At 45.3% G+C, this 15376-nt stretch overlaps 1 protein-coding gene and 1 long non-coding RNA gene across 6 annotated transcripts in view; one reads left to right on the forward strand and one right to left on the reverse strand.

Annotated features, from left to right (window-relative positions):
* ARHGAP32 (Rho GTPase activating protein 32) overlaps nt 1-15376 on the forward strand; it is a 239979-nt gene that overhangs the window by 49040 nt on the left and 175563 nt on the right. Inside the window, exon 1 of one of the 5 annotated variants that reach the window (XM_086861444.1) lies at nt 14558-15148. The exons of 2 other annotated variants lie outside the window; for them this stretch is intronic. In XM_086861444.1, coding sequence (XP_086717570.1) covers nt 15045-15148 — 104 coding nt within the window. In that variant the 5' untranslated portion in view covers nt 14558-15044. Of the gene's footprint in view, nt 1-14557; nt 15322-15376 lie in introns of those variants that run through there. 2 more of the 5 variants (XM_086861445.1, XM_086861447.1) reach the window with 2 other exon arrangements.
* On the reverse strand, nt 5851-12483 carry LOC147649451 (uncharacterized). Its single transcript, XR_015278920.1, has 3 exons — nt 12319-12483; nt 10679-10821; nt 5851-10321 (listed from the first exon to the last, which is right to left on the reverse strand). It is a non-coding gene; the product is annotated as an uncharacterized LOC147649451 (long non-coding RNA).

The following is a 15376-nucleotide window of genomic DNA, read 5'->3' on the forward strand; positions in this document are numbered from 1 at the left end:
GATGTTCTAGTAATGCTTTTGACCCAGGCTAAATGTCCATCTGCATGGTCAGCTTTGAAGATGCATTTATGTTTGAAGATATATTTATTTTTGAGAGGGGTGCAGAATTTTTCACCTGATGCTTTTATTTGTATTCAAAGAGCAGTCTCTAAATCTGCTGTGGCAAATGTGCACTTTTTATAAAAATACCCACCTTTAAATATTGATTATGATGACTTCTTTGCACCAAATTACAGTGTGCTTGTGCCAGGGCATGAAACACCTGCCACCTCACAGTTTTCACCCAGGAGTATGACACTCGTGTTTCTTTTTATAGGTTTGACTTAAATATTGTGACTTACTCATTTCCTTCTGTTCCTCTTACAGAAATTGAGTCTCAAGACATCTTAAAAGCCATGTGTGGATTGTTGAGACTTTATAATGGGATGATATCCTGTTCTTCCTGGAGAGAAATCAGAGGTGTTGGGTTTGAGGGGTCTCTGGTGGGACTGGACAAATAGGCACAAGTGATTCCACGTGATCTGTGTGTGTTCTCCTGGAAACAATGGCCTTACCTTGCCATGTCACCCTGTGCAGGTACTGTGGAGAGTCAAGTCTTGCTCACAGTAAATGCTGGTGGTTGGTGTAGGAGCTCTGCCCTGGTGCCAGTCTGATCTTCAGCTGCCCATGATTTACTGAAGGCTTTTCTGCTGATGCATAACATGCTGCTCTGCTACACTATTTACAGCTATCTTCTACTGGGCTGAATGAAACACTTCCTTTCAGTTTGTGAAAAATTTGTTACTTCTTTGGTTTTGGTGAGTGCTCAGGGGTGAGCTCAAAGGGCTTATTTTGACTCAACAAAACGTGCCAGGAGATGGTCTGCCTTCCTTGCTGGCCCCATGTGATTATTTTTCTTCCTCCTGCTTTACTGAGGAAGAGGAATCTGTATTGGTGAGCCAGCATGGTCTGTGAGGGATGGGGAGACAGAGCTGGGACTTTGTGACTGATACCCCACAGTCATTAACTGTGTGTTCAGACAGGTCATCTGATGTCCCATTCCTTCATTTCTTCTCCAGCTTTTCTGTGCAGATTCCTCCATCTGGTGATTTTTTCTGCTGGAACTGCGGAGTTCAGTCAATGCTGGGACTCCCAGTCACAACTGGAACTATTTATAAATAGATATATTATGTATTATATAAATATATATTTATAAATATAAATTGAATGGAAGAGTGTATTTATTTGCTTTCTTTAATGATAGTAATCACTCAGGTGCTGTATTCTCTTCTGATTTACTGACATCATTTGTTCTGAAGTTTTGCTGTTGAGCCCTCACATCCATGGAATAGATGCTGGAGATCTATTTAAAATAACTGGCAATGGATGTCTAAGAAATCCTGTCCTTGTAACCCTGAAAGACTGGGGAGTAAGCCTTGAGCCAAGGTTCAGGTAGTGTTTTTCAGGAAAAGCTTGTATTTAGCAGCTTATGTTGGATTCCTTCTCTTTAATCTGTGAAGAATTTGATTTATGCCAGCAGCAGTTCCTTATGAAATAATGAAACTGAGTTTGTGAACCAGAAGCCCAACCAGTGAGGTGGCTTTAGGGGAATGATGCTTTCCCATATTTAGGATGTTACAAAGGATGCAATCAAGTGTTCTCTTTTGTTCCTTGGGCTGAGTTTGTCTGCAGTCTTTTTCCCCCAAAAACACCATCCTCTCAAGCACTGTTCACAAGCCTGTAACTCCAAGCAGTCACTGAGATGTGTGTTTAAAAGTCTACACATGACCAGCTGCAGCATGACAGGCAACAGTGGAGCATCCTTGTGGATCTTTCATGTTGTGCCTGTAGGATGGTCTTGAATCATGACTTGGGAACTTCAGGTTGCTGATCTGAGCTCTGATGATTTAAGCTGTTACCATTAAATCTGTGAGAACCCCTTGGGTGAGTTGATTTGGCATGGCCTTTTTTTTTGGTAGTGGTGGGGGAAGAAACCACAGGGATGGGCACAGGGGTAGCTTCTGTGAGAAGCAGCTAGAAGCTCCCACCGTGTCCAATAGAGCCAACCTCTGATGGCTCTGAAGATGGACATGCTGCTGGCCCAGTTAGAGAGGTTGGTAATGCCTCAGTGATGACATACTTAAGAAGAAAATCAAAACAGTATAGGTGCAAGTTTTTTCCCCGAGGGTTGTGGAGGTACCATGGCTGCCAGTGCAGCCCGTGGCGAGCCTTGCCTAGCCAGCCATGCTGCGGGCAGAAGGGCAGGGATGGCGGCGATGCTTCCTCCCTTCTGGCGCCCTGCATGAGGAGAGGCGTTCCGTTCAGTCCACTGCCCGCGTGGGGGTGGTGGGGCCACGTGGCTGACAGAGAAAACCTGGTGGGAGACTCCCCTGTGTGGAACCTGGATGAAATCAATCTCTTGGCACTGTGGGATCTGCAAGAATCTTTGAATCAGTGGAATGTGTTGGCAGTGGTACCTATGGACACCGGTATTTCTTCTAGTCAGAGAAGAGGAGGAAGTGAGGACACGTGAGGGAAAACAACATGGGGGCACCAAGGTCAGTGGAAAATGAGGGGAAGGAAGTGCCAGAGCCGAGATTTCTCTGCAGGCCATGGTGAGGGCTGTGGTGAAGCAGGCTGTCTCCCTTGCAACCCACGAGGTCCAGGGGGATGCAGAGATCCACTCGCAGCCCAAGGGAAAAGTGCTCTCTCTGGAGCGGGTGGATGCCAGAGAAAGCAGTGATCCAGTGGGAGACCCAAATAAAGAGAGAGGGCCCCTGCTTCCAGAGGTAGACAGAAAAGGCCTTTACTTCCAAACTAGAGCAGCCTAGCCTTAAAAGACTGCACCCTGTGAACCAGTGACCAATGCCACAACAGTTTTGGGAAGACTGTTTGCCTGTGGGAGGGACCCCATGGCATAGCAAAGACTCCCTGCCCTGAGCGAACCGAAGATCTTGAGTAATGAACTGACCAAAACCCCCATGCCTGTCTCCCTGCACTGTCAGTGGGAAAGAGGGTGGGGCTGGGGGGGGGGGCAGGGCGGGAATGATGTTTTAAAGGCTTATTTTATTTCTTCTCATCATCCTTCTCTGACTCTGTTAATAATAAATTTACTTTATACCTTTAAATTTGAACCTGTTTTGCCCTTAGAGTGTTTTCTCCCAGTCCTGATCTCAACTCATGACGCCCTTCATTGATTTTTTCCCCTCCTCATCTGCTCAGCTGTAGCAGAAGAAAGTCCTGGGTTCCTGGCATTTGGCCAAAGTCAAATGGTGATGGGAGGAAAGGAGTGGTAATTGTGAACATACCATCTTTTTTTGCTGAGTGAAATATGTCCAGTATGTGTTAAAAAGTATATTGCATGTGTGTAAAATACTGGGTTTTACCTATAACTAAATGATCAACTGCTACACTGTGTGAATACAGAGTGTAGAGGGCTGTGCTTGAAAGAAAACCCAGCCTTGCTGCAGAACTGGGAGCATGAAGACAAACAGCACATGAAATCCTCAGTTCATTCCAGTTACTGAGAAAATGCTTTAAATCTGTTTTCCAGTTTGTGTTTAATTTTAGCTACCTGTGGATGTGGGGATGTCTTGAAGTGTCTCATGTAGACAGGAGAGACGGGGTTTTAAACTGCTGTTTTTACACCTTGTGTGCTCATTACATTCTAGAAACTTAGTGTGGAAGCAGCTTTTTAGCCTGGTGTGGACAATTCCCAGCTTTCCTGCTGCACGTTCAGCAGGGCTGGTTTGGGGGCTGGGTGGCCAGGGGTGCCCCAGCCTTGCAGTGCAAACCAGCCTGGCTGAGCTCTCCTGGCTCTGGGGGACACGCTGGACACACCTTGGTTTTTATTTCTCAAAGATATTTTTGGAACATCTTGCAGCGCATTTTTCTAGTACAGTTGTTCAACAGCTTCTGTTACTCTCTCCCCCACCAAACCAATAATGAAATTCCAGAATGGTTTGCATTGGGAGGGATCTTGGAGCCCATCCCATCCCATCTCCTGCCATGGGCAGGGACAGCTTCCAAGCCCTGTCCAACCTGGCCTTGGAGACTTCCAGGAAGGAGAGTGTTAGGAATTCTGGATGTTTGGCCTAGGGAGCACCGCTGGAATATCCTTTTCTGTTCTGCTCAATATTTTTATTGATGACATGGATGAGGGTATTGAGTCTTTCATTAAATTTGCAGACGACACTAAGATGGGAGCGCGTGTCGATTGGTTGGAAGGTAGGAGGGCTCTGCAGAGAGACCTGGAATGATTGGATGGATGGGCAGAGTCCAATAAGATGATGTTTAGTAAGTCCAAGTGCTGAGTCCTGTGTTTTGGCTACAATAACCCTGTGCAACACTACAGGGTGGGGATGATGTGGCTGGACAGTGCCCAGGCAGAAAGGGACCTGGGGGTGCTGGTGACAGCCAGCTGAACATGAGCCAGCAGTGCCCTGGTGGCCAAGAAGGCCAATGGCCCCTGGCCTGTATCAGGAATGGTGTGGCCAGCAGGAACAGGGAGATCATTCTCCCCCTGTACTGGGCACTGCTGAGGCCACACCTCAAGTGCTGTGTCCAGTTCTGGGCCCTCAGTTTGGGAAGGACATTGAGACGCTTGAGCGTGTCCAGAGGAGACAACGAGGCTGGTGAGGAGCTTGGAACACAAGCCCTGTGAGGAATGGCTGGAGCTGGGGTTGTTTAGCCTGGAGAAAAGGAGACTCAGAGGTGACCCTATCCCTCTCTACCTACAGCTCCCTGAAAGGTGGCTGTAGTCAGGTGGGGGTTGATCTCTTTCTCCAGGCAGCACTGACAGAAGGAGAGGTCACAGCCTCAAGCTGTGTCAAGGGAAATATGAGTTGGATATTAGGAAAAAGTTTTTCATGGAAAGAGTGATAAAGTACTGGAATGGTCTGCCCGAGGAGGTGGTGGAGTCACCATCCATGGATGTGTTTAAAAAAAGACTGGATATGGCACTCAGTGCCATGGTTTAGTTGAGCTGGCTAGGTTGGACTCGATGATCTTGGAGGTCTCTTCCAAACTTGTGATTCTGTGTGTCTTTTTTCCCTGGCCACTACACTTTGATGTTTTCTGGCTACACACCCAGGCTTCTCACATGGTGTTCTCCATGCAAAACTAATGAAAAATTTGCTGAAAGATTCCCCAGGCTCTTTCTCTACTGTTTTCCTGTGGTGCTTCGTAGGTTTATTATAGCTTAAAATGTTTAGATTATACCCATAAGGAAAGTAATTAACAAAAATCTGTGCATCAATGGATTATAATGAGAGAAAATTACATTTGTCTTTCATCTCCTTTTCTTTCTGTTTCAGAAAAAGTATAATCTCCTTCATGTTCAAAACAGCCATTTTATTGTCATTTAACTGTGTGCTATGTTAAAAAGCTTTCAGTGGTGTTGAAAAAAAAATCCCAGAAGCTGTGTTTTGAGAAAATACAGAACTTTTAACAAAAAGCATTTATGCCGAGTTTTTTAACAAAATCAGTGATTTTTCATGAAAAGATTAGGTTAAAAATGTGTTCTGTGCTTTGTTTGTGTATTTTTCTGAGTGGTAGCCAGAATTGATCCTTACCTTGAAACATCAGAAGGTGAGCTAAAGCTTGGAGGTACACTGGTTTTCCTTAGAGGTAGGAGCAGGAGCAGCATTTCTCGCTTTGTAACATTTGTGTTATGTAACATAAGATCTGTATTTCCATGCATTATCCCCTCCTCCAATGTTTAAACACAAAAATAACCCCCCCCCAAGTAACAACAAAACAATACTCTCCTGGGGATCTCGGTGATCTCTTCCTTCTCAACGCAGAGTGAATGTCAGAATGAAAGACACCAAGTGACAGTTTCCATGAATATTACTCAAGCCTCATAAAACAGAATATTCATTTGTTTATAGGACTGGAATGGAGGAGAATTTGCAGATACAGAGCTGTGACGGACCAAATAAATGCCCTGCAGGTGAAGATAAGACTATGCCTGAACAAGGAGAACCTTCAGCTCTATTTTGGAACTTCCTGCATGTTGTATTTCTGTCCTGTTGGCTGTTTCTCTGTGTTGAGGCAGCACCTTCTGTGAAGGATAAACTCCACACCTCATTTACTTGGGGTGTTCCAGCTATTTGTGTTTGGAAGTAATTGGTGTTCCAGTGCTGGGTGCAGATTACAGGCTCTTCCAGAGGGTTCTGAACATTCCTCTCCATGCTGCTGGGTTTTCCCTGGGCTTTTCAGGAGCTTTTTTTCCCTTTTTTTTTCCAGGAGCTTTTCTAAGCTCCCTGATTTTCTGTGTAGCTCCAGCCCTTCCCAAGCTTGTGAGAGTAACATCCAGAGTGTTCCAAGTCACTCCTGAGCTTCCAGTGTAACTCCCTCATGGCTTTCATATGTTTACCTCCCCAAAGCCCTGATACCTTTACAGAGCTTGAAAAAGCCTTGTAACAAAAGTGAGTTCCCAATTTGAGGTGACCTGTGGGATGCTGCTTGACACACAAGCCTTAAATCCAGGTTTATACCAAGAATTTCCTAATTTCTTCTGTCAGTCCTACCCTGTGGTGCAGAACTGTTTCTGTGTGAGACACTGATCTGATCCTTCTTGCTGCTTCTCCTGTGTCTCCCATTTTGACAGTACTATGTGTTGTCTCCCTTCAGCAGTCCCAGCTGAGTTAACTGGATTTCTTTCCATTCTTCACCTTTCAGACTTGCTGCAGAGTAGGGGAGAGACTGTCACCTGTGTTGTGCTTGGAGAGGAAATGCTTTGCATAGCCATTTTTCCAGAGCCAAGAAAATAAATCTTTATTAGCATAACAATGTGTCCCATGTCTGGATAATGACCTGGGAGAGCAAGTCCTGTACTTTGTCAAGTGTTCTTGGTGTCAAGTTGTCAATGCTTGTGTCAAGACCTCTGGATAACTGATTTAACTTTGGCTGGATTTTGTTAGCATTTCATTTGCCCATTGAAGCTGTAGGCATAAAATGTTGATTTAGGGGCAGCAGAAGGACAGTGTTAAAACTACAACCAAGCAATGTTCTTCAGCTTTTTCCAACCTCTCTCCATCAGTTTAAAAATCGCAAGGTTTGCTTGAAAAGACCTGATCTTTTAATTTTCTCAGAAAGCAATGGTTGGGAAAGGAGATACAGGACATTTTGTGATAATGGAGTGAAAGAATGGAAAGGAGAATATAGATTAAGAGGTTGTGGAAGGGTTGAAGTAACAGCAGGACAATAAAGGATGAGTGGGAAAGTGGGGTGATAAGATGGAGAGTAGGAAACAAAGGGTGAGAACTTGAAAAAGAGAAAGCAGTTGAGCAGGAACCTGATGAGCTAAAGCAATGAAGAAAGATGTGAAGAGCAGGGCAAAGTGAAAGTTGGGTGTCAGATTTTGGGGGCATTTGATATGGCTTAAAACACACTTAAGTGGAGGAGGAACGATTCTAAAAATGTCTTCTAATATGAGAGCAAGGCAGAGGTCATGAGGGGTCATTTAAAGATACCTTCCTGTGCTGTAGTGTCTGCGCAGAATCCAGCTTCAGTCAAATGAAGCTTCCTGCAGGATTCACAGGCTCTCACCTCCTGGGATGTGTGCTCTGACTTCCTCATCGGTCCCAAATCACTGACATCTGAGGAAGTAGTGCACATTCTTTTATGGGCTAATGTGGAGAACTTGGCATGACACTGAGTGCAAGCTCTGAGATGTTACACAGGCAGCTTTTTTTGAGTAATTGCTCTTCTGACATTCAACTCCCTGCTTTTCACAGGGAGGACATCAGCAATATCCTTTACTAGATTCAGTACTTGGATGCCGAGTGTGGAGAAGGAAGGTTTAACTGCCTGCACATGATTAGGGAGAATAGAATTAGAGAGATTGTGCAGATGAAGGTACTTAAATCAGAGTATCCGCAAACTTTAATGTCTGAACAGGCAAAACTGTAGCCCTGTTTCAGTCAGAGAGGGTCAGTCAGAGTTAAAGGAGAATGATGGCTGTGTAAGAGCAGGCAGTGACACAGAAGACAGAAATTCTCTTCTCATTCTCTCCTTGCAACTGTCTTGGGGGATATTTTAAATAACAGCTTTCATCCAGGAGGGGACTGAGGTGAGATAGAGGTAGAATTATTGCCAGAGCTATTACAGTATATTCCTGTGAGTCGAATAATGAGTTGCCTAATAAAAAAACAGAGCAGCTCATTGCCAGCTTTACACCTGGGGAAAAAGCAAACTGAAGTCCTTTGTAGGACTGTGTATTTGAACACCGAGTGCCTGACAGCTACACCAGAGATTCTTAATGCAATTCCCAGCTCTTCACCATGGGTAGCTCCCTGCTATGCAGGTGTGGAGATGGATCACTCCTGTTGCAGCAGATGGACTGTGCAATCCCATGGGATACCTTCCTACAGCCTAAAGGTACACTTCTCTGGTGGTCTGGACTCTCCACAGTGCTCACAACTGACACACATTTTTCAGTTCATTTGGCAAAACAGGATCGGCTTGTACTTAGAGTGGCTCGGCTGAAAAGGCTCTTGGGGAAATGTGGAACAATGCTCAGAAAGGAGAGGGAAGGACAGATGGGGGAAGCATTTGAAATGTTTTTCTGGAGACTCCTGTGCAGTCTCCTCCGGTTATAGATACATGGGTGCTCATATCACTTGAAAGATGTTCTTTCTGTGTCCTTGCTAGTGCAGAGCTCTTGCTCTGGAGAAGAAGCTGCTCTGTGAGTTGCTGTCTTTTGGGGGCCAGATGCTGTTACCTGGGGGAGCTGTGACCTGGGGGCAGTGAAATGCGTCTGTTTTGCTGCCACTTTATCTGTCTCCCCAATGCTTGGACTTGGTTGCTTTCCACCACATTCATTCTCAAACTGTGGCTCTCCCTCATGGGCCTTCATCCAGTTTTAATGAAGAGAGTTTCCATCTTGGTCATGAATTTTAAGGGTGGCAGAGCTCTTCACAGCAGTCAGGAGCCCAAACACCTCTTTCCCCTGAGCTGCCTCTGCTTATCCCTGCTCCAAGGCTGGAGAAACCCAGACCTTGCATGTGATAATTTCTGTGCTTGCTTCCTTCTCTCATGTCTCTGCTCTCGATCCCTCAGGAGTTTTTCTTGTCCTTGTAGCTTATCTTGCACTTTCTCAAGGCTTGGTGAGACAGGTTTTCAAGTATTAAGACGGGTGGAAACAAGTCTAGGAAATGAGCTGCTCCAGAGCAGCCATGACACTGATGATTTATTTCTCCATAGCGAACTTGTGAAAAACGTGATTTTTTAACAAAGGTTGCTGTTTCCTTTGCACTGCAGAGTTCTCTTTTGCCATGTCTAGGACACTTTTGAAAGGAGTACCTCTGACTGCCTGCTCCTTCCCAGAGGGCAGGTGCTGAGGGATTATGGACAGTGCTGAACAGAGCCGGTGATCACACACAGAGACACACCTTGAGCACAGCACCACAGGACAAGCACGAACTTGTCCTGAGCAGCAGCTTGCTTTTTTGGGGGAGGAAGAAAAGCAGTGTGGGAATGCTGGAATTACTCATCTAGTTGAGTGTCTGCTCCACAAGGCTGGTTTCCCTTTACCCTGGAATAAGGTTTTGCTAACATTAAGTTGCAGGAAGTACCTGCTTCTTCTTCTGGCAGGGATTCCATCAGTGAAGATTGTGGTTTGTGACTTAAAAGCACATGCTGTGTGTGCCGTGAAGGACTTGGAGACAGGTGGGGGCTCCTTAGCTTCCTCTTTCTGTCCTGTGTCTGATCTGAAGTCTGAGTGTTCTATTGGAGTTTAACACTTGTGCATATTATAATACAAACTCCTAAGAAAGGATCTGAGTTTTCAGCATGGGTTTGACTGTGGACTGTTGGGCTTTGCAGCATTAGGGTTGTGCAGGAGTGCCACAGAATGTGCTAATGTCTTTGCACAGGTACAGCACCTGATGGCTCAGGTTTAGGAGGAGGAGGAGGTGGGACACTCAGTTCCATGTGTTTGCTTGGCATCTCTAGCAATGACTGCACTGCCCAGTGTTCCTTTTACAGCCTGTGCTGTAGCAAAAACTGCATTTGATACCTTTAAACACAAGGCTTGGTTGGGAGCTGAAGATGTCCCACAGTATGTACCCAGTATGAGTGGAGCTTGGTCTCCATGTCCAAATCACTCTGTAGCTATGTTTGCAGGGCTGGGTTTTCACTAAGATCTTGAATTCTTTCTCCTCTCCTTCCTCTAATAAACACATATACTCTGCAGTTTCTGAAATCAGTAACACACCTGCAGCAGATTGGTTGGGCATCACAAACCGAAGGTCTGTATCAAGGAATTCAGCGGGACCGAGTGCTGGTGGTGCGTCACGCAACAACGTAGCCTGAGAGCAGCTAGTGTTTCCTCAGCCTAGAGTGCACAATAAAATCTCAGGCAGATGACAGAGACAAGGGACAGGCTGAAGAGGGTCCAGGGTTATATGTCCAAAGATAAAAGTGGGTGGAGGGTCCAGGGTTATATATGGATAAGAGGGGGTGGATCAGAGGGTCAGGGTCCAATGGGAACAGGGAAAAATGATGTGGAGGCAGGGTTAGGGGCAGGAACAACTGATAGGAAAATAGGGGCAGAGGATTGCACCAAACTGGGGCCAATGGGGATTGAGGGAAGGGAGAACATTCTACAGGACTTACATGTAAGGTGATCAGGGGCTGAAGAGGGATGGTCTTAACTGTATGAACCAATGGAACTCAAAACATTAAGATGTACCTGCAGAGGCCTATAGGAGGGAGGCTCTTCTCACTCTGACCTTAGAGAGTTCTCTCTTCATTTGTTTCTATCCCTCCAGGAGTGAGGTGTTACCACAGTGGCAGCACCTTGAGCTTCCACAGTCTGAAGATGTAGTAACTGTCCTGGAGGTGCAATAATGGTCTTTTAAAATGGTTTAAGTGAGAGGTGTGCAGCAGTGGCAATACACTTGTATTTAAAGTGGAGCCTTAGGCACAGCTCTTGCAGTGGAGAATGTGTAAGAATGTCCCTCTGGAGAGGGATTTGGAGGTGCCTGCTCAGCACTTTTGCCTTCATATGGGAGCCTGGCTGCAAACAGCCCTTCAGAAGCTCATCCAGCCCTGGGGTTGGTCTCAGCTCCCCTGAGGAACCTCTGATGTGGGCACAGCTTTAAAGACTTCTACCTACGTTTCGTCAGTCACAAATTGCAGCCTGGTTTTCTCTTTCTTGTGCTGTGATTCACCAGGTCCTTCCAGTATAAAACCACCATTTTTCATATAAAATTACATTAAACAGGCCCTGAACAACTGCGCTCTGTGGCTGGGGGAGGCAAATGTCCTGTCATAATCCTCAGGAGAGTCCAGTTTGTGACCTATATCATTAATTAGCAATGAAATAATTCTCAACTTGGACTGGTAGCAAGCTTTTCTTTTAAATATTCTAGTTTCTTTGTTCTAGCTGTCCAGTTGGTCTGTTTCCTGAACTTGCTTCAGTGCACATTGAGCAGCACCTCAGCTAAAATTGTGGTTGTAAAATACCCTACAAGAATGGTGGTGCTTCAAATAATTTACTCAAAAATTTGTGTATCTTAATATCGAACGATTTTTGTATTAAATTAATTTACTTTTGGAAATAAAAGCAATCTTACACCGTCTTACCATGCATATGTTATTAATGGCAATCTATTTTTAATTTAATGAAAAATTATGCAAAGAGCAAGGAGAAAAGCTTGCAGCATCCTTGGTCTCTCTCTTCCTAGATAACCTCAAGAAATCAAAGAAGTTACATTTGAAACCTTCTCTTGCTTGGTGCTTTTATACTCTTAAATGGAATAGTGTTTAAACTGAGAGAAACTATCAAACGTGGAAAAAAAGTACTGGCAGAGGTGAGAAGTCGTAAAGAATTGCATAATCCTGTTCCTTAAGTGATTGACAGAAATTTATGTTAGGAGAGAATTGTCTTGAAACAGGAGTTTCTGTTGCAGCTTTCCAAAATTTATTTAGGTGGTAGAAAGCTGAATCATTATGTAATCAAATTATCTGTGTTAGCTCTGTCAACCTGAAGTTAATTGGTCATGGGTGCAACCATGTCATAGAGCAGCTTTCCAGGTTGGAGGTTTGTTTTGAATTTGATTCTGAGCCACCCCTTGTTACTCCAAGGATTAAGAGATGAAATGTTTCCAAGCCAGTTGCTAATTTAACAGCAAATTAGAGTTTGCAGTTATCGATACCTCTCTACTCTGCTCTAATTGAAAAAACAGCAACAACCCCCCAGTTTGAGTCACATTTTTAATTTTGTTTTGTTATTGTGATAATTCAAGTCCTAAATAGAGGGAAAGCAAAGCTGACTGGAGAAAGATCTTGTCTGCATTAGAAAAATGATCCATTACTGTTAAAACTTACCTCCAGCAGAAAGAACCCAGCTCATGTGCAGGAAACCTGTTATATCAAACCACAGCAGTTTTGAGCTTGGTTGTCTAAGAGACATCAAAGACCTTTTTAAATGTGACTCTTGGACATGCACAGTGGTATTCCTAATAACTGGTGAATTCTAGTTAGCTGTGAAACAAAATCCTTATTTACTGTTTAGCTCTACAGTCCTGAGCCCTGACCTTGGAAAAAGACTGTGCTGCATTGAAAAATGTACAAATAAAGAGCAAGGGAGGCTCTGGCCTTGGAGGGTTTGCAGCTAAAGTGCAGGAGAACAGGTAGCCCTGGGTGGGAGCTGGCAGGAGGAGCTGGAGTTGGGATCTCAGCATGGAACATGGAAGCAGCAGCAGGGCACAATCCTCTGCTGTGCCCCCAACACCTGCCTATGTAGGGATTGCACGTGCTCAGTCTCTCCGCACTGAAATGCACCTTCTCTTGCTTGTCATAGGTTCCAGGTAGTTGGGAGTCTCCTGGAGCTGTAATGAAGCTAATTTCCCTAATTTTTCCCCAGAGCTAGTTCTACTCCTCTGAGCAGGGCAGTAGACCTTAAGCTGTAGCAGATACGGTGCGGACAGTGTCTGTAGTGCTTTTATGCTTTATCAGTTTCTGAAATGACAGCTTTGGTTTTGCATTGGTTCTGTTTTATTCAGCTTGGATTGAACACTGTTCACTAGGAGTTATGGAACTGGGTTTTAGCCTCACTCCTTTAAGCAGATCTTCTATCTGTTGTCACCTTAGGGTGCAGTATTTTATTGCAATACACCTGGGTGGAGAATTTCCACAGGGTTTCTCACCTTGTGTTCTCATTCTGTTGGTGCTTTGGGGTCTTGGACCACTGGGGACCTCTGTCCTGGCTCTGTCCCCATCACTTCATGCAAATCCTTCACTTCTCAGTGTGCTTCTGTTTTCTCCTGTATTGGAATTTGAACTAACTTCCCACTCAAGTCAGAGAGGTCAAGCTGACCAGTTGAGGTTTAGAATCCCTGGGATGAATCCACCCAGTATCCCTTGGTCTCTGTCACTGGTAGCTGCAGGTGAGATGTCCAGGGGCTGGAAGGGTGTTTAAACACCCTTAAACACTCCTGCAGCCCAGCAGCCACTGATGCAAAATGAGAACAGCTTTTTTTTCCTAAATGGACATGTTGTTTCCTATTAAGTTTTTCTATCTTTAGGTTATACCATTCCTGCATGTCTGTTTTGGTGAAACAAAATTTGCATTGGGAAAGAGGGATTTGGAAAGGATCATTAAGCTTTCTAGGCACAGAACGGGTACAACCTGTTTGACTTTGCTCAACTTTGCCAAGCTTGAATCTTCTCTGTCTCCTGTAAGTGCTGAGCTCATGCTTGGCCTGGCTGTGTCCTTAGGCATCAGGGCTGATGAACGGGGTTATTGTCACTTGGTTATACAGTGTTTAGCAAGCAGTGCTGATCCAACCATCACAGACTAAAAAAGAACAGTTATACAGACTGTTCTGTATAATTTGGGGTTGTGCAGCCTCTTATGTTGAATTTTAAACAAAAAGGTGTTGTTTTGGAAATATTTTTGTCTTTCTGCACTCAGTGTCTTGCTGTGTCCAAAAAGCATACAGAATTTCACCCTCTCAAAATCTTCACTTACACTGATAAGCCTCAGCATCCTACTGAGTTGAAAGGAGCTATGTGCAAAACCTTTAGATTCCACATGGAGTTTCCATGGGCAGACACAATCCAGCATTGCTACAAATTCTAGCTTGTACTTTTGAACCTCAAGCAGGAGTAGCAGTGATAACAATACAGAAAATCTTGGGCTGTTTCAGAGAAGTGAGAACAGCTCTGCATTCTGTACCGATACAGAAAGATTAAAATGACTTGGTGAAGGTCACACAATAAGCTGATGGCCAAGCCAGGACTGAGGGTCATCCATCATCCAGGCTTTCCTCTTATTTGCTGTATCTCAGTGCCTTGGTTGGAGAGCTCATCATCCTCACCGCTGCACTGGTGGTCAGTGAAGAATTTCAGTCTTTTAATGGGATCTGAAAGTTGGGTTGTAATAATTATTTCTCATTTCTGGTTTGGTGTATGAACTACAAATTGTAATAGCAGTTTTTACACAGCTCATTTTCAAACTGGCTGCATAAACAAAGAAATAAATTAAGGCTTACAAGTCTCCTCTGGGAATGCAGTAAATATTACCCTGTTTTCCAAAAGGAGGAAGCAGAACAGCAAACACATTAATGTGATATATCCAAGGTTAACCAGTTGGCAGAATTGGGAATAACTCCTGCTCATACGATCCTTACTGGTCACTTGTTTAAATGTTATTTAGCAGTGAGACCATGCAAAGCACGACAAAACATCCCTGCTTGGATCCGAAGGATGGGGATGGAGATGCTCAGGACAAGAGATGCCTTTTCCTCCTGCAGCTGGGAAAGGGTTACAGCTGAAATGCCTGCAGCAGCCTCAGGAAAACATGAATCGGTGCTGCTGAGGGAAGGGCGGGTGGGAGCCCAGACCCGCGAGCTGCATTGTGCTTTTCCTTTATAAACACAGGATTTTGGGGTTTAAACCCGGGGCTCCGGAGCATCGCGGCGGGGCTGGCGGGGGAGCAGCCCCAGCCCCTGCTCTGCCCCTGCCTTCCCCCAGCAGCTCCATCCCGCTGCTGCCGAAGCTCCGTGCGTGCTGTGTGTGTGCTCTGGCTCTCGGTGTGCCGAGTACGCAACATGGAGGGAGGGACCGGCGCCGCCGCCGCCTTCTCCGGCAGCCGCTCGGCCTCGCTCGCCGCGGGCACCGCCGGAGCCGGGAGCGGCCTCGATGGATCGCACAGGTCAGTGCCGGCCCGAGCCTCGGGACTGCGCTCCGGGACGAGCCTCCCTTCCCCTCCTTCATTCTGACCCTCATCAATGGCGTGCTGAGGCCGTATCTCCGAGGGATGGAATTGTTTCACACCTGGTCTGAGCCAGCTATGCCTAATATAAATGTAGAGCGCGATTAAGGAAGGCAAGTGTGGCGTTTCCACCCAGCAAATGCAAGTTCATTTTAATATTTGCTGTAT

Source organism: Cyanistes caeruleus, chromosome 23 (genome assembly GCF_971803275.1).
Source record: "Cyanistes caeruleus chromosome 23, bCyaCae1.hap1.1, whole genome shotgun sequence".
Taxonomy (NCBI): Eukaryota; Metazoa; Chordata; class Aves; order Passeriformes; family Paridae; genus Cyanistes; species Cyanistes caeruleus.